We start from the raw sequence: 23,548 nt of genomic DNA on the forward strand, positions 1-23,548 counted from the left end.
AAATTCCAAGCTGATGCAAAACATACTTAGGAGCCTGAAGAGTTGAGAATTGGTACAGAGGGATGGTTGATAGCACCAATTTCACAAGGATAGTCCTCCCTGCATTATTTAGCCAAATTCCTCCCCAATTCACAATTTTGGATTTGATTTTGTCAAGGACCCTTTGCCAAGCATAGGGAGCCGCTCTTCTTAGGAAGATTGGGACTCCTAAGTAGTTGAAATCTTTCCAATCCCGGACAGTTTTGAATCCCATAAGTTCTTCTATCTTTTTTGCCTTTTGGGGGAGATATTCCAAGTATATATATGACTTTTGCTGTCGTTTGTGGCTCCTCCCAAGGCTCTGAAGAACTTATCTAGATTCCCTTTGAAGTGCCTGGTGATCATAGCTGAGGCACCACCTAACAAAATGGTGTCATCAACAAACTGCATGTGATTGATACTTCTGTTCTCCTCTTTATATCTGATCCTAGGAAGGAGGTGGAGTCACGATATTCTCCAATCTTCTACTCAGCGAGTCGGCCATAATTATGTAGAGAAAATGGGAGAGAGGGCAACCTTGACGCAACCCCCTAGAGGCTTTAAAGAAACCCGCCACCCGACCATTGACCAGAGGGGCGATCCAAGGAGAAGAGATGCAAAGAGCAATCCACTTTATAAAGGTTTCATCAAACCCCAACTTTTGCAGCACTTTCATCAGGAAACTATGTCTGACCCTGTCAAAGGCATTTGCCATATCCAGTTTTATTATCATTCCTTGATCCCCTCTTTTCCAACTCGAATCTATAGCCTCTTGAAGCAAAATTATATTATAAAAAATTTGCCTCCCCAGCACAAATCCCCCTTGGTTGGCCGAGATCAAAAGAGGCAGAAGAGTTTTGAGCTTGGAGGCAAGCAACTTCGAGATGATCTTATACGAGACATTGTAGAGAGAGATTAGGCGGAATCTAGAGAGGGGGTGTTGGACTCCTTAGGGATTAAAGCTAAGAAGGAAGTGTTGATTCCTCCCCCCATGATAAATCTCTTGAAAGAGTATCCTACCATATGACACAAGTCTTTCCTTATCACCTCCTAGAAATTTTGATAGACGTTGGCTGAGAAACCATCCGGACCAGGTGCTTTATCAGGCGATAAAGAAAATAATATTGATTTAATCTCATCTAACGTCGGAGGGGAGGTCAAGGCAATATTCATCTCTGCAGTGACCAGAGCAGGGACATTCTCTAGTAAGAATTCCTCACTTTCGTGATCTCTCTGGGGGTCTTCCTGATAAAGGTTCTTGAAATGATCCACGACAACTTTCTTAATTTCCTCAAAATTAGTTATTGTCTGCCCCCCATGTTGGATCTAAGATATGTTGTTTTTGCTTTCCCTAAATTTTTCCTGCTTATGAAAGAAATTTGTGTTTCTATCCCCAACCAAGAGCTAGTTGTTTCTAGATTTTAATCTCCAATACTCTTCTTCTCTTCTAAGGTGGCATGAAGAGCCTTGAAGGTTTCAACTTCTTTTTGGAAGTCGGTCAGATTCACCGGCGTAGTCTCAATTTGTCCCTGTATCGAAGCTAGGTGTTCCTCTGTGTCCCTTATTGCATATTGCCTTTTAGGTTTTTTTTTTTAGCCGCTTCTTAATATCACATTTTAGCCTTTTGGTTTTGGATTCCTAGATAAAGATTGGGTTGCCCTCTACCCACATTGACCAAGATAGAGGACCAAATTGGAGAACCCTAAAGAGTCTAACCATATAAGCGAGAACCAAAAGGGCATAGGCCTAAGATTGAGGGAAGGCAAGATAAGGAGGCTAATGGGGCGATGGTCCGAACCAGTCCACAAAAGAATAAAGGATTTCAGGAAAAGGTTTAAGATAAGGAGGCTATTAGAAGCAAGGAAACAATCAAGCCTTGTAGCAATATGGGCCAGGTCAGTGGGTTTATTATTCCAAGTATAAAGGAATGTAGGAGGTTTGACATCGAATAGGTTGAGGTTGAGAATTAAGCCTCCATATTCTCTTGAGAGGTATGCCTGATGATTTAGCCTCCCCTTTTCTCATTTTTACCCATAAAGGTATTCAAATTACCTCCTAGTAGACAGTTACATCCATAATCAATGTTTTTCAACTCTATCAAGGACTTTCAGCATTCTTGTTTCTCTCTAAAGTGAACAAGCATATATACATTTATCACAACGAAGTTTTGATACAACTCTAAAATTTTAAAGGTAGTTGTAGTCCAGTCGGTGGTTTTTATAGAGCTTACCAGTTGCAATTTTGCTAGATTCCACATCATGCAGAGGCTTCCTGACGCACCTCTCGAGCTTTCCGCTACCATATTGCTACAACCCCAAAATTTGGAGTGGAATGAGGAGATTTTTGTCTCTCCCAACTTCGTCTCCTGGAGGAGAGTGATTACTGATATTTCCTTTTGTATTAGTGATTTCACTTCCATTATTCTTTTCCTAGATCCTGGACACCTACAATTCCAAGAGATAATATTCATTATTTATTCTTTATGGATGTCATCCCTTTCGTAGGGCCTGCTTGATGCCAAACGATGAAGTCTGAGTAAAATATCAGCACATACATAAGATTCACACAACAAATACAATCCAAACTCAAAACAATTTATTAAAAATCAAAATATTTACAATAAGAACTATTGGCCTCTCATTCTTCACTCTCCTTCACTTACATGTCTCATAGGCTTACGTAGATTTATACAAGTGGATCTAAACCCAAAGTAGGTTCTAGATTCTCTAAACAAACTTCCACAATATCTCTCGTGATCCATAAAAACTCTCACCTAATCCCTTATCTCTAGATGAGATCTAACTAACCCTCAAATCTCTCTACTCTTCCCAAATATTCTCGAACTCTCTCCTATTTACAATAATTCTCACTCTCTTCTAAAACTATAGGAAAAATACAATAATTAATTAAATCCTAACTTAGGAAACTAACTCCTTTAGTAAACATTCAACCCTAGGTAAGATGCACCTGCATCACTGCTATACTTCCTTTTTTTCCTCCTTTGCCCCCCAAGTTAGTTAACTGGCGTGGGATGGTGTGTTGGAAGCCCAACTCTTTGTCTTTTTTCATTTTTTCCCTCCATATTCTTGACTCTTGCGCCTTCTAATTTCTCATCCGTTGAGCTCGCTGGTATTGCTATTCCTGTTATTTCCTTGGAGGATAAGAACCCTTCTTCTTCTTCCTCTTCATCCATGTTGTCTTCTGTGTTACTGGATGTTTATGGACTTGAAGGAATTTCTTTTTGCTTTTTTGAGGCCTTGGAGAGAATGACAACCTCAAGGCCATTGAGGGCTGCATCATTTAGGGGGGCAGGAGGCGAAGAGCCTCCATCCTCGTGAACAGAAGCCAAAGCTGCATACCTATTTTCTTCTTTGCCGTCTCCACCCTCCAAAATGGGGGCCCCCATGGGAGGGGTGGGCGTGCTTTGGCTTGGACCCACTTTTTGGGGGGTAGGCTTTGAATTTGTTACTGGCCCATTATTCTGTTTTGAGTTCCCTTTTTTTCTTTTACTTGCTTCCATTGCTCGTTTGCTTCTCCTTGTTGCTTTTTCGGTATGTCCTGTTGCTTTGGGCAACTTTTGGCAAAGTGCTCGTATTCATGACAAAGTTTACATTTGAATGGAAGCTAGTCATAGTCTTCCTAAACATGTGCCCAACTATCCATACAGAGTTTGACTGCCGCTGGGAGATGTTTTTCTAGGTCGACTTCCTCACAGATCCTTGCATAGGAAAATAGACCATCCTTTGGCTCCGAATAGTCTATGTACTTTCCTAGAGAGTTACCAATCAATCTAAAGGTTGCATCATTCTAGGAGTGGAGGGGGAGGTAGGGTAACTTCACCGAGACCGGGATTGAAGAAGGAACATGACTTTCTAGGTTGAAGTTAGGACTCCACCTATCCAAATAGAGCCCCTGTGCTCCCATGAAGTATGGGCCCCTCTTGAAAACTAAATCTCTGTCCAGTCCATTTTCAAAGTAGAAGGTGTAGAAGTCCTTACCACAGAACAACGAAATAACCTCTCCTTTCATGAGCAACTTTGTAATGTTCCAAACTTAAATAAACAGTGATATGCAAAGCAAAATTGATTTGTAACACATAAAATTAAAACAATTAGCAAATGCTCATAAAACTTCGGAAGTGAGAACTAGCTGAGCCATTTTATTAATGAATGGAGCAAGTACAATAGTATGGAGAAATGCACCTAGGCTTGCCTCAAGGGCAAGCGTGACAGAACCTAGGTGATAAAACAATAATCTCAAATGTTGGAAATGACTGCTCCTCTAATGTTCTGCGCTGCCCGTCTTTGGTGCTCAAAAAATGCTGAAACTTTAGTCCTAAGCTTCTTGATCCAAACCCAGAAAGGGTTTGGTTTGAATCCAACGTCCCAAATTCGGCCTCCAATATGCCCTACACCCTCCAAACTACTCAAGAAGCCGACCTGCAAGAAACACCAGTGAAACCCTCCTCCTAAGCTCTAAAAATGAAGCAATCTGCTCCACAAATGCTTCCCTTAGCTTCCTCGGCAAAGTTTAGACTCAAAGACTGATACTCTACCTCCCACATGTGCACCAAGTGTTGCCTTTGCGCTGGCCCAGGGAGTGCGAAAGTCACACTGCAAAGAAACACTCTCCTTCAGCTTTCAAACTCTTAAATGACAACAAACCTCCTATGCCTCCTCTTCGGAAAATCTCCCAACCAAACTCCATTGCAGGACACCACAAGAAAACTCGACCTCCTCTTCACTGCGTCCTCCAGTAATACACACCACCTGGAGATGAATGCAATTGCTGGAAACCACAACGAAATCCTCCTCAGGAAGAATGAAGAAAAACCTTCCTAGGGTGGCACTCGATGTTGGGTCCCTATAATACTAGTGATTACCCCATTACTATTGTAGTTATACCCCTTATTTATATTGTTGTGCCCCTATTACCCCCATATTGTTATTTCTGTGCCCCATAGAATCCCTCTATTGTTATTTTTGTGGCTTTATATTATTATTGTTAGGTCGGCTGGATTATATTGTCTCCTTAGACTCCTATATATAGAAAGGAGGTTTTGTCATTTGTATCATCCAAGAATTGTTCATTTATGTAATGTAAAGGAGGTTGCCCCTCGAAGAGGCTGAATTCTAAGGCGTTGATCTATCTTTTCTATCTTTTCTTGAGCTGGTTTCATAACATTTGGTATCAGAGCTTTGGATTCTAGGGTTTCGCTGCTCCAAACAGGTCATCGTGGCATTTTCGCTATAACTTTTTTTCTGTGACGTTTCAGAAGTCGCAAAAAAAACCCATTTGAGAAGAAATCGCGCTGAACCTTGGGTCCGAATTTCAGAGCTTTTCGCGCGATATTTGCGGAGATATGATCTGAGGAAGTTGGTCTTTTTGCAGACTCCTGAATTACATTCAAAACAGGTGACCTGGGGAAAATCGTCATAACTTTCTCTCTGGGGATCGGATTGAAATTTCGTAAGAAGGTACAGAAAGAGGACGGACTGTAGTTTCTTTGGTGTGTGTTTCAGATTCAAAGGTTGAAACAGTGACTCGTGGCACGTCGTACAAGTTCGCTCTACTGAACCAGTCTAAAAGCAAGTCACTGTGGGAGATTTCACATAACTCTTCCTTGGAGAATCCAATTTGGCTCAGACTTGTGGCATTGGAAAGAGGACACAGAAGGCTACTACAGGTAGCAATTTCAGAACTGGATGATCCGAAATTACAGAGATACATCAGATTCAATATCAGGCTTCTATAAAGTGAAAAAAGGTGTGTAGTTTTTTTTTAATTTTTGTGTAAGCTTGGTTTAACGGAATTCAAAGGGCATAGTAAAGCATTATTATCGGTAACTGATGCCCCGAGGAAAGAAAATGCAAACACCTAGTAAGGAACCTGAAAGCTCTAGCATGACTCATGAAGAAGAGGAAGAAATGCTACATGATATATCAAAATTACAAGAACAAGTGCAACAAATGTCACGCTCACAAAAGCTAACAGAAGCTAAGATAAGTGGCGTGGAATCTAAGATAAATGGCGTGGAATCTAAGATAAAGGGCATGGAAGCTAAGATGGAGGATTCGATGGTAGATTTGAAGATAGATTTGAAGACAGACATGGAAGAATTGAAGAAGTTGCTACAAGAAAGGGTCACTAATGGTGAAAAGGTAGTAAAGGAAACTCATGATGAGAACAAAAGAAATGTTAATCATGATTCCATAGATCTAATGTTGGATCGAAGAATCACCATATTCCAAAAATCGATATGAGGAAGTTTGATGGCAAGGATCCCGCCACATGGATATTACAGATGGAGCAATTCTTCGATCTCAATAATGTGCAAAACACACAAAAGGTACGTATGGCAACTGTATATTTGGAACCAAATCAGTTTGTATGGTATCAATGGCTTTGCTCTCGTAAACAATTTATCACTTGGGCAATTTTTACGGAAGAATTGATAGCACATTATGAGGATACAAAAAGCAACACTTTTTTTAGCCAATTGATAAGTCTCAAACAAAAGGGTTCAATAATGGAGCACATTGAGGAGTTCCAAAAATTGAACATAAGGGTAAAAGATATTCCAGAGGAGCATAGGATTGATGTGTTCATAGGGTCTTTAAAGGATAATATCCAACATGATGTTCGCCTTTGGGAACCTGATTCATTAGAGAAGGCATTCAGGTTAGCAAGAAAAATGGAAAGCAAAATTATGGCAACCAGGAAGCATACCACTCACAACTATAAAGACGGAAGTGTTGTTGCCCCTAGTCTTCCACAACCTATAAGGTTGACACCACAACAATTGGAAGAAAAAAGAGCAAAAGGGCTTTGTTACAGTTGTGATAGCAAATACACTAAAGGTCATAAGTGTGCTGAGAAGAAATTATTCTACATAGATTGTGAAGAGGAAGAAGAAAAGGAGCAAGAAAGGTCAAAAGAAGAAGATATACTCCAGGAACAAAGCCTAGATGAAGAACAAATAAATCCGACCATATCTTGTAATGCATTGGCGGGAATTACCACTCCTCAAACCATCAAGATAGAAGGACAAATCAAGAAGAAAAAGGTAATAGTGTTGATTGATTCAGGAAGCACCCACAATTTTATTCATTGTAGGGTAGCAAAAGAATTGAATTGCTTCCTATATCCAGCACCAGAGTGTCAAGTGATGATTGCAAATGGAGGAACAATAAATTGCTCTGGAAAGTGCCATAATATCAAGCTATCCATGGGAGAATATGTATTGACTAGCCCAATGCTTTCCATTCCAATGGGAGGTGCTGATGTTGTACTAGGAGTCCAATGGCTACAATCCTTGGGTACAATAGCTTTTAATTTTCAAGAACTTTTCATCAAATTTTCTACGGAAGGAAAGGAAGTTGAATTAAGGGGTATTGCAGGGAAACCAGGAAAGATAATCAGCTCTAATGGCATGACAAAGCTTCTAAAAAAGGAGCAAAGAGGTGTAATTGCACAATTATGTTCGCTAGATGTTTCCACATTGGAATCATCTATTTCTCCAGATCTCCAAAAAGTCCTGGACAATCATTCCAAGGTATTTGAGACTCCCAAAGGTCTCCCACCTATGCGTGATCATGATCATGCTATTCATCTGATTCCAGGAAGTGTTCCTCCAAACATCAGGCCGTACAGATATCCCTATGTCCAAAAAAGTGAAATTGAACGTATGGTTGCAGAAATGCTAGAGGCTGGTATAATTCAACCGAGTCAAAGTTCTTTCTCAGCTCCAGTAGTATTGGTGCACAAGAAGGATGGATCATGGCGCATGTGTCCGGATTATAGGGAGCTCAACAAGCTCACTATTAAAGATAAGTTCCCCATTCCTGTCATTGATGAATTACTGGATGAATTGCATGGATCAATTTACTTCACCAAGTTGGATCTTCGTTCGGGATATCATCAAATCAGAATGAAGATTGAAGACATTCCGAAAACGGCATTTAGAACTCATGAGGGTCATTATGAATTTTTGGTCATGCCTTTTGGCCTTACCAATGCACCTTCAACATTTCAAGGTTTGATGAATTCAATTTTCAAACCATTCCTTAGAAAATTTGTGTTAGTATTTTTTGATGATATACTAATCTACAGCAAGTCTTGGAAGGATCATGTTGAACATGTTGACAGGGTGCTACAACTATTGGAGGAGAAACAATTATATGCAAAAAGATCCAAATGTTTCTTTGGAGTCCAGGAGGTGGAATATTTGGGTCATATTGTATCTCATGAAGGAGTTAAGGTAGACCCTAGCAAAATTAAAGCCATTAAGGAATGGAAAATCCCCACATCCATAAAGCATCTGCGAGGATTTCTTGGGTTGACAGGGTATTATCGCAAGTTTGTTAAGAATTATGGGAGAATAGCAGCACCTCTAACAACATTATTGAAGAAAGATTCATTTTCATGGACTCCGGAAGCAACAAAGGCCTTTGAACATCTTAAAGAGGCAATGTGCCAAGCACCGGTCTTAGCTACACCGGACTTCACAAAAACCTTTATTGTGGAATGTGATGCTTCAGGAAATGGAATTGGTGTTGTTCTAATGCAAGATGAAAGACCCATTGCTTTTGAAAGTCGTCCAATCAAGGGAAAGTTTTTAAGCAAAGCTATTTATGAGAAGGAAATGTTGGCAATACTCCATGCACTTAAGAAATGGCGACCCTACCTAATGGGAAGACACTTCAAGGTAAAAACGGATCATGATAGCCTTAAATACTTTTTAGAACAAAGATTATCCTCTGAAGAGCAACAAAAGTGGGTCACAAAGATGTTGGGTTATGACTTTGAAATCATCTACAAAAAAGGGAAGCAAAATGTGGTGGCAGATGCACTCTCAAGAAAGGATGAGGATGTGGAAGCATTGTTGTGTGCCATTTCTATTATCCAACCAGATTGGATAAACGAAGCAAGGGAGGAATGGAAGAATGACGAAGAAGTGTGGGCACTTATTCGAAAGCTACAACAAGATTCCAGTACTTCTGATACATTTAGCTGGCAAAATGATTCGTTATGGTACAAAGATCGCTTATACCTCTGTAAGAATTCCCAGCTAAAACAAAAGATTCTTATGGAATTGCACACTTCTCCCTTAGGAGGGCACTCAGGATTTTTAAAAACTTACCACAGGGTTAAGAAGGAATTTTTTTGGGATGGCCTTAAATCAGATATTCAAAAGTTTGTGGCGGAATGTTTGGTTTGCCAACAAAATAAAGTTGAAACAATTAAGACACCGGGTCTATTACAACCTTTATCCATTCCAAGCCAACGTTGGGAGGAGGTTTCAATGGATTTTATCACAGGTTTACCCAAGTCTGAGGGAAAGAGTGTCATCATGGTGGTAGTTGACAGACTTACCAAGTATGCACACTTTTGTGCATTATCACATCCATTTAAAGCCAGTACAGTTTCTACTGCATTTATGGAAACAATTCAAAAGCTACATGGAAACCCAAAGATTATTGTAAGTGACAGAGATCCCATTTTCACTGGAAATTTTTGGACAGAATTATTTTCTTGTCTTGGTACTCAGTTAGCTCATAGCTCATCTTATCATCCTCAATCTGATGGGCAAACTGAGATAGTAAACAAATGTTTGGAAGGATATCTTCGTTGCTTTGTATCTGATAAACAGACACAATGGGTCAAATGGTTGCCTCTGGCTGAATGGTGGTATAACACTTCCTTCCATACAGCAACAAAAATGACCCCATTTATGGCACTTTATGGGTATCAACCACCATCCATCACATCATATTTAAGAGAAAATTCTAAGGTTCAGGCAGTGGAACATCACATCGAACATCAACAACAAGTCCTCCAACTCTTAAAGGATAACCTCGTGTTGGCACAAAATAGAATGAAACAACAGGCAGATCAACATCGCAGTGAAAGAAGTTTTGATGTAGGTGATTGGGTATTCCTACGGCTACAACCATATAAGCAAATGTCCCTAAAGCAAGCTAAGAAGGATAATAAATTATCACCAAAGTATTATGGTCCGTACAAGGTGTTGCAAAAGATTGGTACTATGGCATACAAATTGGAGCTTCCTGCAGCTTCTCGATTGCACCCAGTTTTCCATGTTTCATGTTTAAAGAAGGTTATAGGTGACAAGCTCCCAATTCAAACAATATTGCCAGAACTTGACGAGGAAGGAAAAATTATATTGGAACCGGAAGCAGTCACAGAAACAAGAACTCGACAGCTACGAAATCGATCAATTTCAGAGTATCTTATCAAGTGGAAGAACTTATCCGCTGAAGATTCCACATGGGAGGATGAGAATTTTATGCAGAAGTATCCAGAACTACTCAAGCGTTGAGGACAACACTTTTTTGAAGGAGAGGGGCATGTTGGGTCCCTATAATACTAGTGATTACCCCATTACTATTGTAGTTATACCCCTTATTTATATTGTTGTGCCCCTATTACCCCCATATTGTTATTTCTGTGCCCCATAGAATCCCTCTATTGTTATTTTTGTGGCTTTATATTATTATTGTTAGGTCGGCTGGATTATATTGTGACTCCTTAGACTCCTATATATAGAAAGGAGGTTTTGTCATTTGTATCATCCAAGAATTGTTCATTTATGTAATGTAAAGGAGGTTGCCCCTCGAAGAGGCTGAATTCTAAGGCGTTGATCTATCTTTTCTTGAGCTGGTTTCATAACACTCGAAGTCCCCCGAAAAAAGGGTGAGTTTTTTGCTTTAAGAACTCGTGCTGAACATCAAGTGACTCGGCTAAGCAGTTCGAGCAACCAAAGATAAATCGATATGCCAAAAGATGATGAAATGAGGAGCGCTGCCTTTTTTATATAGATTTCGTGGAGCACTTTTTCCCTCCAATTTTCCCTCCATTGTGGGCCCTTGCTTCACCATTGAATTTTCCCCTCCATACAATTCGAACTAGGGAGTGCGTATTTCCCTAGTGTGGGTGGCCCCCACGTGGAACTTAACCTCAACAAAATAACTTTTCCTAAGTTTAATCTCCTAATAAAATCGAATGGGCCCCACTATCTCCAAAATTGGCCCCAAAATATAGTAATTAATCTTGTTCCAAATTAATTTAGGAAGGGACATGACAGGCTTCCGGTTCTTCTCTATCCAAGACTCAACTCTGCGCGAAGAGGGCCAGAGGCCCATGAACTGCCCAATAAGGCCCCGGTCCACAAGCTGCAAAGCACGAGAGCGAGCTTCAGGGGCACTAATCTTGATCTTTAGAATCTCGTCCGCCTCTTTAACAAAGCGAGTCGGGCCTTGCTTCTGAAACTTAGGCGCCGCAGCGACCATGGAGTTGAAGGCATTGATTTCAACTGCCAGAGAGCCATCCTGGGCCGGCGCAGCCATCATCGCTGTCCGGCCAACAACAACTAAAACATCAAGCTTGTAGGGGAGCAGGAACAAAAGGGAAAACAAGAAAAGGGGGGGAAGGGGAGGAGAGAGGGCCCTCAACAAGAGGCCAAGAGTGTGAAGCAAACAACCATGAACGCGCAACAACTGATGTTCTATTTTGTTACAATCACTTAAATCCAAAACTTCTTTATGCTGCAAATAAGTTAAGTAATTGTAGATAGAACATAAACCATAGAAACCATATGCATAATGGAAGGCAACCAAGAACTCAATGAGACACAAAAAAGTTAGGTCAATGACCAAGGCAAAACCCACAAGGGGAAACCCAACTAGATTCTTCTTCTATTAGAAATCAATTGTTCAGCCGAGATACAAAGTATAATTTGAGAATGAAGAAGTTCACCCAAATCTGAAGAATATCTCTAATAGCAGTCGCTGATGCAAACACTGAATCACTTTGGCTCTCCAAGATCTGCCCTTGCTCTTTAAGACTCTCTCTCTCTCTCTCTCAATCTACCTCTAGACTCTTCATCTCTCTCGTTCTCAAGTTCGAATTCTCCTTTCACAAGCACACGTGTGTATCAAGTGAGGATGAGAGGCACAAATATAAGAAGAGCAAGGAGGTCGAATTCATGAGGGAGTAACTCCTATGCCTTGAGGAGGAGTTACATATGCCAAAATATGAGTGTAACTTATGCCATAAAGGAGAGGAGTGTAACTTATGCATTTAGGAGAGAAGTGTAACTTATGCATTAAAGAGGTGTAAGAGGAAACTTTTATGACGAGTCATTAAAGTGTGTAAGAGAGTGTAAGAGGTGTGTAAGAGCATTAAAGAGAGAAGAATGAATCCATTAAGAGAGAGAGTAACATATGCATTAATTAAGGGGAGTTACATATGACATGATTGAGTCTCATGATTGAGAGACTTGAATTTCTTTTTAATAATAATATAGTAATATCATAATAATAATAATAATAATGATGATGCTTAAGTTGAAATTGAACTATTAGGATTGATTGATGATCAAAAGAGATTTTCCATCAACAATACTTGATTACCAATTGATGCAAGGTGATTTACTATTTTTGGAAAGTCATACTTGAGACTTTATTTTTAGCCTTTTTTAAGTAATTTTATCTTTCGATTTTTTTGTTTAGAAATTCTATTTTTAGACTTTCTATTTTTTAGAAATTCATCGTTGAGGTGCCAATTTTGAACAAAACCCTAGGTCATAGATTCCCTTTCTTAGTCATCTCCAAGGAATGTGAATTTCCCTTACTATTGATTAAGACCTTGTGCTTAAGTTGAGCCTTTCCCTTGGAAGCCTCTCGGTCAACCTATACCATATACCTATAATACCTAGTAGGTGACCTATTCACATATCGAGACTCCTCCCATTGGTGAAAATCCACAAAGAGCAGGGGGTTTTGGTTGTGGTGACAGTGGGTCACTACTCCATTGTTGTCTCTTGGTCTAGTATTAGCCTTGTAGGGTACTGCTTTCCAAGGCCTGCTAGATGTTGCAGCAACAGGTCACCCCCATTGTATTCTGTTGTACTTCTATGGCTTGCATTGAATTATAGTTCACAATTTGGCTTTTTTCATTATGCTTGTTCCTTAATCCATGAATTTTTAAGTTGGATTGTGGTTCAACTCATTTTGAGAGGGTAAACTATCTTGCATTATAGAATGTATTGGATGAAAATAAATGTGTTGTTTATCTACAAGCTTGTATTCAAAAGCACCTAGAAAACGCATTTTATAATTATGCCTCTCATGGGAAGAGGATTTCATAATAATATAATCCTTTGTTGTGGTAAATGCGACCCCCTCGTATCAACTATGTTTCCATATTGAAACGTTGAAACATGACTAAAATGCGCTTCATATGAAACACGTTTCACATGTGGGAAACACGTTTTCTATGGACTGAAATTTGTTTTGGTGTTCGTACAACATGTTTCTAAAAAAATATTTGATTTTGCCTTAATTGGTTGTTGGGGCCCAATTTTTTGGTTTTAATGCCTCATTAGAGGTTAATTATGAATTAATGAGACTTCTAGAAGTCTTTAACACTAGAAAAAGAAGGTTTCACTCTCAATTTGCACCAAAAATGCTGAGTTTCAACTTTTACTTAAATTTTTAACATTACAATGGATTGTTTCAAGATGTTTGAGAGTGGTTCCAACTTCCAACCTCATCTTACATCTTATGGAGAAAGTAGAATTTCATGTCCTACTCAAAATTCAACAAGCTTAACAATTTTCAGGATTTCGAGATTGGTGGGATTGCAGCATTTTAATTATACTCTATCCCATATGAGGGCACGGGATTGACATTTAATCAAGAACACCAGTCCCTTTATGTACCTTGATGTTGGTGATATTGATTGTTGGACTCCTTGGTAGTGCCCTTAGCAAAAATTAACCCTTCACCCAAACCAAAACTATTGATTAGGCATGTTAAGTTTTTTCTACCATATTTTAGAACTTAGATTAGGAAGTTTCATCAAAATTGGGTGTTGTTGACTGATATCCCTAGAGGGTTGAGATAGAGGCAAAGGGTGATACTAATGATGAGGATCCCAATATAAGCAATGGTGGAACTTTTGTTGTCAATGGTGGAACGTTTGTTGTCAATTAACGTTAGGCATTGTCTACCAAGGCTACAATTTTGCCCAGACGGTGAAATTCTCGCTAGAATCCAGTGATTTTTTTTCAAAAAATCCAATACTGGGAGTGTTTGAATTGTTTTTTTGATGATGGAAATGGATTCAGCACCATCAAGAACCCCTGGGGTGCCCAAAATCCTGAAGTTTGACAACTGTAACCCGGATTTCCAAAAAATTCTGCTGGATATTTTGAAAATCCTACCGGAATTTCCATGGTTTTTTGGGAAAAATTGTGGCTTCGTTAGACTATGGCTTAACATTATCGATTGTTAGAGGAATTTACCGGACTTGACTGGGGAGATGAGAATGAGTGCTTCAACTACTCATGGAGAATCCTTTGCGTAGGTATATACAGAAGTCTAGAGAAAAACATATCTGGACATTGGAGGTTCCTAAATAGAATTCAATTGATTATTATAATTCTAAGAATTTATAAAGAATATTTTAGCAGACAAGATACATTGTTTTCATGTGGAAGTTAGCCATTGACTTTCACTATGTATTGTCTTTAATATAGAATATAGTAAGCAACGTTTTCACCATTTAGACTGACATCCATGTCTTGAGGAACTTTTTCAGTGGTTGCGTCCCTCAATTAAATAATGTAGTACTTAAGTCTATGTTCTTAGTCTGAAAGCCATGTCTTGATAAACATTTTTGGTGGTTTGTTTTGAAGTTGATAAGTTACATGATGAGTTGATGTGCTATTTTATGTACCTGCTTAAAACCTGCCTTAATGAACTCTATTATGTGTTTGTGTTAAGAGTTAGTAAGTTGATTGATTACTGCACCTGCTTCGTTTTTTCAATTGTTGCATGAAAATAGATCTTTCTTGAAATTTTCATTTCCATCATTTGCTACAATTTTATAATTTTTCTATTCATTTATTCTTGGTTTAATATGTGTAAATGTGGATTTTTCAGTGGCTGTGGAGCCCATAGCAACAATTATCGATGGAAAAGCAATTGCAAAGGAAATAAGAAGTGAAGTTGCAGGTGAAGTATCCAGGATGAGGGATGCTGTGGGCAAGGTTCCCGGTTTAGCTGTGGTACTTGTTGGAGCAAGAAAGGATTCTGAGACCTATGTTCGTAACAAGAAAAAAGCTTGTGAAGAAGTGGGAATTATGTCCCTTGGGAGTGACTTGCCTGAAGAAGCAAGTGAAGATGACGTTTTAAGGGCTGTTATGACTTTTAATGATGATCCCTCTGTTAATGGTGTTCTTGTACAACTTCCTCTTCCACAGGTGAGATCTTTTATGGGTTTCAGATTTATATTCTGTTGAGATCATGAACAGACAGACGATCATCTGTTGCATAAAACTACTTAAGTGTGAATGTTGGCCTTGAAATTTGAGCCTTGCATTAGAGTTCCAGTTATAGGCTCGTAAAATTTTAATGTTCTTTTTGGATACTAATATTGCAGGAAAGGAATGCTGTATTTCTTGCTTCCCTACATATAGTCATTTTTAATTAAAATGTTTGCATGTGGACTGTGATTGCCCAAATGTTTCCTCTAAAGTATTATATCTTCTCAATATATGGGGATGACTATAAGTCGTCAATGAGAGTTTAAGTTATAACTATTTGGAAATTCAAAATATATAGTAATTCTTGATAAGTAGCACCACAATGATTGCAGAGATATTTACTCACTAAACATTCAGCGGTTTGCAAGTTTGAGTTACATGAAGGATAATCCTCATATGTGTTATCTACTTCTTTACAAGCACCCAGGGTTTTGTGGATTACATCTACCATTGCAGAATGGCTAATAGAAGGGAATATTGGAGCTTGGTTGCCTTATAACTGAGCGATGACCATTATTGTTTTTGTAGCATCGTTTATAACAATTTTTGGTTGATCACATTTTGTAAGAACCATTGCTTGATGGGATAGGTTGTGCAATGAATAAAGTGGTTTTTTTGTATGCGTTCATGGTAGATTTTGTAGCTCGAACAAGTGTTCTAGTCTCAAAAGGTGTCAATGAGGCTAAGAGCACAAGAGGATAAAATATCTCCAAGCCCATCAAATGTCTTAATTAGATTCTTAACCAGTTTTTAGTTATTTTCCCAAGTCTAACTTAGGAAAATAGTTTAATCAATTTTAATTGAGATAAGTTTATTTTTCTCTAGTGACTTCTAGAAAAGGTAGTTGATAGAGTCAAGATGATCTTAGCCATCGATCGGGATTAGATCTTGGCTGCTGAATTCTCAACGAGAGATTATAAGAGGAAGTTGATGGTCATCTTCGAGATACATTGAGTTGAGGCGTAGTGATAGCGTGGGATTTGACACTAGTGACGGTTTCAACAATGATTGAGCGAGAAGAATTTTTTTGGAGCATATTCTTCATTTGAGAGTCTTCCAGCTTCAGAGTTTCAGAGGGAGATTTCGCAAGGGCCAAATTATTTTGTAAAGGGCCGATTTTCTCTAGCTGGGTAAATTACCAAAGGGAGGTCGATTTGCTAGGAGAAATGTGAATTGCCAAAGAAAGGCCAATTTGCTAGAGAAGTTGATTTGTAGGAAGGCCAAATTGCTAGAGCAGGCCGAGATTATTTCTCCAAGAGTGCGAGTTGCCAATGGAAGCCGAATTCCTCCAGGTCGGACATGTGGGCCGAGCTTGTTCCGTACAAGAGGGATGAGTTGTTTCTAAAGGGCTGAATTAACTTGCAAAAGTGAAGATTGAGTTTTGTTGGAGCTTTGCTATTTTACGACAAGCAATTTATGTATGTTGAAGAAAGTGTAACTAGGTTCGGTCTTCATAAATGTACTTCTGATATTTGTCTTTATTCAAGAAAAGAAATATTATTTTTGTTATGTTTATCAATGCATTTCTTACTCACTGAAATAGGTCTAGCACATGTTAAAGTGCTATAGGTGAGTCAAAGAGTCAAAATAAAATGTTGAAGACCTTAAGGGCATGTTACATCATGTATATTTATGTATTAGAGTCAAAGATATTCCTCCAAGCAAAGTCACAAGTCCTCTCCTAGCAACGACATCACCAAAGAAGCAAATCTGAAGTGGAAAAGTCAAGTCGGCCTAAAGGAGGGAAAAACCTCTATATATAGAGGTTGTCCACTCCTCCAATGACAAGCAACTCACCTCTGAAATCAGCGAGCAATAGAATTTGAGAAAAGAGTGAAAGAAGCCAAGTATAAGGAGCCTCTAGTGCAGCGAAGAAGGAGAAGACAAGACCGAAGTTTAAGGGGCTGTTCTAAGGGTCAAACACAGTCACACGTGCGAGAAAAGGAGGCCTCTTTGTGGCCATAACAACAACAGCATATCAATCCCATATCTCTCGTTGTTTGGGCTAGTAACTTAGGCCTATAAGGCCTCCCACTAGAGCGAAGAAGAGGCTCTACCAAGCGAAGATAGAAGAAGTCAAATATTCAAGGAAACCACCCACATGTGCGAGAAACTAGGACCGCTGTGTTGTGACATCAGGCCTACAACTACACATCAAGAAGAAACTCGGCTAGTCAAGAAAACGAAGGTGTCTCCATAGGTGAAGGATATAAAAGAGAAGTATCTTTTCTAGAGCTCACATAAACAAGGTCTATCTCCAGTCGAAGAAGGAAGGAGGAGGACGAAGTGCTGGAAGAAGGAGAACAAAGTGCCGGAAAACAAAGTGCAGGAAGGAGGAAGGATTTGACTTGTGCTTGGAGGATATTCTTGTCAAGGGTCTAGGGTTTGGCATTGATCAATAGAAGCTTCAATAAGAGAAATTTACGAAAGGGTTTTCCTCTCTAAGAGAGAGGTTTTGCCCTGGTAGAGAGCCAATATTCTGTGTTCTTGTTTCTTGTATTTTGGTAGCAGTTTGATGAAGTAAACACACATGCATTAATAAGAAGAGAAGAAGATTAAGCTAACAAGATAAATTGTAAAAGTGCTTCACAAATTGTTATCAAGTCTAGAAGAATCCTACTATACATCAATGCCCTAGATTCTTCAACAATGTAATCCATCAATTACAGATTTGTTGAAGAAATAATAAAACCGTCATCTGCAGAACTAGTTTTCCCCACATTGGGGGTTTTCCAGGGACATTTGCCCAAAAAAATTGGTGTCCATTTTTATGTGTTTGGTTTTCTAAGTGCATGTGAATTTTTAATTTGTGAATATTGTAGTAGTGATTTTTATGCATTATTTGCAGTAAATAACTTTGTCGAGACAAATAATCTTTATTAAAAGATAGGTGAATAATTACCAAATAACTGCAATAAGTCTAGATAAGAGTTAGATCTGGAATTTTCACATGGTTTCATGGTAGATCTGAAGAGCAGAAGATTATTTAAGAAGCTCAACGCAGGGTACAAGAGAGGAAACTGAGGGTTTGTAAAATCCAAATCGATTTGTTCCAGATTTACTTGAAGTTTGCTTATTTTATTCCGATGGTTTTAGAAAAATGGATTCAATTGGATTACGGGATTACAATAGATTAGAGGGAGCATCTAACTTTGGCATATGGAAATCCATAATCCAGTTAATCTTGGAGGAGAATGGCCTAAAGTAGTATGCAACCAGTGTTGTAGCCATACCGGCAGATGCAACTCAGCTCCTTGCCTACAATAAGGAAGATGCCAAAACCAAGCACATTATTCTGGATGGGGTCAAGGATCACATCGTACCTCATATAGCAGAAGAAGATACTGGGAAAAAGATGTGGGATGCAGTTTGTAAAGTCTATCAAGATTCTAGTGTAAACATGAAGTTGATCCTGAGGGAGAAACTTTAAAGCATGAAACGAAACAAGGGTGAAACCATTGTATCTTACCTTACTAGGGTGAAACGTGTCAAGGAAGAATTGGCAGGTGTTGGTGAGAAAATTGAGGACGATGAGCTCGTCAGGACAACCCTCAATGCATTTACTAAAGAGTGGGATGTCTTCGTACAGGTTATTTCAGGAAGGAAAGGTCTTGCAGATTGGGAAGGACTATGGTCAGATATTACACAGGAAAAACTTACGAGGAATATCGTCAGTGGCACCAACAATAGTCACTAGAAAGCTGAGGGAGAACAAGAAAACGTGACTCTTGCAGGGAAGAACAAAGCAAAGAAGGGATCCAACAAAGGGTCCAACTCCAAGGGGGATAAGAAGAAGGACTTATTGAAGGTCAAGTGCTATGGATGTCACAAATTTGGCCACTATGTCAACAATTTCCCACAAAGGAAGAAAGGTGACATGAAGGGCAAGAAGCAAATGACAACTTCAATGAATGCAGATGAGCTTCCCAACCGGTTGTAACATGAGTCCACTCTCATAGCTTGTCTAGTCAACCTCACATGGTGTTTGGTACACAGATAGCGGGGTGTCATTCCATATGACAAGAGTTAGAGAGTACTTCTCCAACTACGAGGGGGAAATAAGATTCCAGATCAAGATGGGTAATAAGTCTAAGTGTAATCTAGTTGGGAGGGGAAAGTCTTATTTCAGATGGAGTCTGGCAAGCCAATTCCAATCCACGATGTGTTGCATGTGCCAGGAATGTGAATGAACTTGATTTCCATATCTATTTTCTAGGATAAAGGGTACAATGTACTCTTTAGAGGGCAAAATATGTTGACTAAGCACGGGGAGTGGAAGTCACCCATAGTAAGTGGAGTCAAGAGTGGCAAATTTAACAATGTGTAGATGGATACTCCAAAGGCACTAGTAAGCAACAATGATTCGAGAGATCAGGGAGAGCTTTGGCATAGGAGGATGGGCCATATCCATCGTGGGGTACTTAAGTTGCTGAGGGAGATAGTGACAGGGGTTCCAGAGGTGATCATAGAGCACAACGATGTATGTAAGAGATGTGTGTTGGGGAAGTTTGCTAAGGAAACTTTTCCAAGGAGTGACACCAGATCCAAGGGTGTACTTGATTTAATTCATTCTGATATATGTGGTTTGATATCGACTTAATCTCTCAGAGAGCACAAATAATTTGTTACCTTTATTGATGATCACTCCAGGAATACCTGGATTTTCTTCTTGAAGACCAAGATGAGGTCTTTAGTTGCTTCCATGAGTTCAAAGCTCTTGTAGAGAATTCGACAAGTAGGAAGATAAAGGTTCTTTGGTTAGATAATGGAGGTGAGTACACAGGGAAATCCTTCTAGGAGTTTTGCACTAGGGAGGGCATTAAGAAGGAATGGATAGTTCCTTACAACTCGCAACATAATGGGGTTGCTGAGAGAAAGAACCATGCCATATTAGAGGTAGCGAGGGCCATGTTGTATGACCAAGATATGCCAAGATACTTATGGGCAAATACATGCAGTATAACAACACAGGTGGGATGGCGGATCCATCAGATGGATGTCAGGATGACGTTCCTTAATGGAGAATTAGAAGAAGAAGTGTACATTGAACAACCAAACGGCTTTGTAGAACACAGCAGTGAGACCCACGTGTGCAAATTGAAGAGAGCTTTGTACGAGCTCAAGCAGGCTCCTAGGGTGTGGTATGAGCGCATCGACAAATACTTGTAGGGGTGGGCTTTGTGAAGAGTGACACATATGTGAACCTATACTATTTGATGGTTGGGGGTGAGGTACTCATTCTTATTCTATATGTGGATGACTTGTTCTTGATAGGTTCATTGGGGCTCATAGAAGAATGCAAGAGGGACCTTGCAACAGAGTTTGAGATGAAATATTTGGGGTTAATGCACTACTTTCTAGACAGGGTGGTGTGCAAACCGATGGGGAGATTTTCCTTGGACAAGGGAAATACTGCATCGAGATCTTGAGGAGATTCGAGATGGAAGATTGCAGAGCCATGTCTACACCCATGATAACCAATTGGAGGAAGGTAGATACATCTAAGGAGAAGGATGTGGACCCCACATTATACAGGCAATTGATTGGCTCTCTTATGTATTTGGTCAACACCAGGCCAAATATATCCTTTGCGGTAAACTCTCTGAGTCAGTTCATGGTTGAACTGAAGAGGGTGCACTGGACAACAACGAAGCATGTGCTACGTTATTTGCGAGGTACAATCAAGTATGGGATCAGATATACTTGAGGGGATGGTGTCAGGTTGATGGACTATACTGATGCAGAATGGACTGGCAGTACAATGGACAAAAAGAGCACCTCAGGGTGTTGCTTCAACATGGGGTCGGGTGTTGTCTCTTGGTATAGCAAGAAGTAGAAGTCTGTGGCATTGAGTTTTGCAGAAGCAAAGTATATAGCAAGCAAGCATGGTGACATGCTAGTCCATTTGGATTCGAAAGTTGTTAGTAGCTTTGTTTGGTAAGAAGGTGGAGACGGCTGTGATACACTGCGACAATTAGAGTTGCATCAAGCTCTCTGAGAATCCTGTGTTACTTGATAGGTTGAAACATATAGACATCAACTATCATTTCGTTAGGGATTGTGTAAGGTGCAAGGCAATTTAGCTACGATATGTGCCTATAGATCAACAGGTAGCAGACATCTTGATGAAGGCCTTAGGGAAGGCAAGATTCATCTTTTTTAGAGATAAGTTGGGTGTTATGTAGAACACCTTCCTCGCTAAGAGGGAGTGCTAGATTTTGTAGCTCGGACATGTGTCATAGTCTTAGGAGGTGTCAATGAGGTTAAGAGCACAAGAGAACAAAATATCTTCAAGCCTAACAATTTTTTCTAAGGGAAAATGTCTTAATTAGATTATTAACCAATTTTTAATTATTTTCCTAACTTAGGAAAACATGTTAATTAATCAATATTAATTGAGACAAGTTGATTTCTCTCTAATGACTTCTAGAAAAGGTACTTCATAGAGTCAAGATGATCTTCGTCATCGATTGAGATTAGATCTTGGCCATTGAATTCTCAACGAGAGATTATAAGAGGAAATGAATGGGCATCTTGGAGGTACATTGAGTTGAGGCGCAATGATAGTGTGGGATTTGACACCAGCGAGGGTTTCAACAGTGATTGAGCGAGAAGAAATTTTCTGGAGCATATTCTTCATCTAAGAGTCTTCTAGCTTTTGAGCTTCAGAGGGAGATTTTGCAAAGGCCGCATTATTTTGCAGAGGACCGATTTTCTCTAGCTGTGCGAATTCCCAGAGGGAGGTCGATTTGCCAGGGGAAGTGCAAATTACCAGACAAAGGCCAATTTGCTAGACTAGTCGATTTGTAGGAAGGCCAAATTGCTAAAGGAGGCCGATTTGGCAGTGGAGGTCAAGATTATTTCTCTAGGAGTGCGAGTTGCCAATGGAGGCTGAATTCCTCCAGGCTGCACGTGTGGGCCAAGTTTGTGTAGTATAAGAGAGTTGAGTTGCTTCCAAAGGGCCGAATTAACTTGCAGATGTGAAGATCATTTTTTGCTGGAGCTTTGCTATTTTACAACAAGCAGTTTATTAATCTTTCGATTACAAATTTGCTGAAGAAATAATAAAACCCTCATCTGCAGAACTGGTTTTCCCCACATTGGGGCTTTTCCAAAGACATTTGTCCAAAAATAGTGGTGTCCATTTTTGTGTATGGTTTTCTCAGTTCCTGTGAATTTTTAATTTGTGAATATTGCAGTAGTGTTTTTTCTTCAGTATTTGTAGTAAATAATTTTGCCGAGACAAATAATCTTTATTAAAAGATAGGTGAATAATTACCAAATAACTGCAATAAGTCTAGGTTAGAGTTATATTTGGAATTTTCACACTTGAAGGTTGTGCATTCAGTGTCTACCTGTTACTGTTGGAAATACTGAGAGGGGGTGTGAATCAATATTTGTTTTCAATTGTTATTTTTACCAATTAGATCAATTATATTTAGAAAAAAAAATGAACAATAAGAATAAATGCTTTTATTAATTTCTTCTTTACAATAAATCAAGTACAATATATGTAGGGCTTCAACCCTAGATGAAGACACCAATCTTCATTCTCCGAGGCTCCATCCTGTAATTGCCAAGCACTGACTTGGACTTACAAGGTTGCAACCTTGTCAATTTTGAGGCACCAACCCTATATCTGGTTCAGGCTCCGACCTGGTTTCTTGAGGACTCCAATCCTCTAGGGTTCCAACCCTATCCTCCAAGGCACCAACCTTGTCTTTTCGAGGCTCCAACGTCTTGGGCTCCAACCCTTACTTTACTTTGTCAAGATGTATTTGTTATACTTCACGACTCCCAATGTCTTCTTCAACAAGCCTTGTCAATTGTCAACTATGCCTTTACTTAGTCTCCACGTCACATCATCAATCAAAACCTTGTTCTTCACATGAAGGTGTCACCACTGCTCTTCATGTTACCTAAACAAACCTTCTTCAAGGTCACCTCATGATGGCTTCAATGCATCATGGTCTTCAATGATCTCCACAAATCTTCAATATGCTGCTTCACAAAGTTCTCCAACTCTGCCCTATTCTGTTCTCAAGAGAAGACTTCAACAAGCTCTATTTGTCCAATCCCAATAAATCAACACTTCGACGACGACAACTATGACACTTCGACAACGACAACTTCAACCATGGCAACTACGACAACTTCAACCACGACAACTACAACAGC

General features: G+C 39.5%; 1 protein-coding gene across 4 annotated transcripts in view; it reads left to right on the forward strand.

The window, feature by feature from the left end:
- Positions 1–23,548, forward strand: part of LOC149207365 (bifunctional protein FolD 2-like) — a 165,026-nt gene that overhangs the window by 92,759 nt on the left and 48,719 nt on the right. For all 4 annotated transcript variants that reach the window (XM_089395698.1, XM_089395699.1, XM_089395697.1 and 1 more), the window contains exon 3: positions 14,988–15,307. In XM_089395698.1, coding sequence (XP_089251824.1) covers positions 14,988–15,307 — 320 coding nt within the window. The remainder of the gene's footprint in view (positions 1–14,987; positions 15,308–23,548) is intronic.

Source organism: Pinus tabuliformis, chromosome 1_2 (assembly GCF_031772625.1).
Source record: "Pinus tabuliformis cultivar Carrire ecotype Pingquan chromosome 1_2, CPIR1, whole genome shotgun sequence".
In the NCBI taxonomy this organism is placed as follows: Eukaryota; Viridiplantae; Streptophyta; class Pinopsida; order Pinales; family Pinaceae; genus Pinus; species Pinus tabuliformis.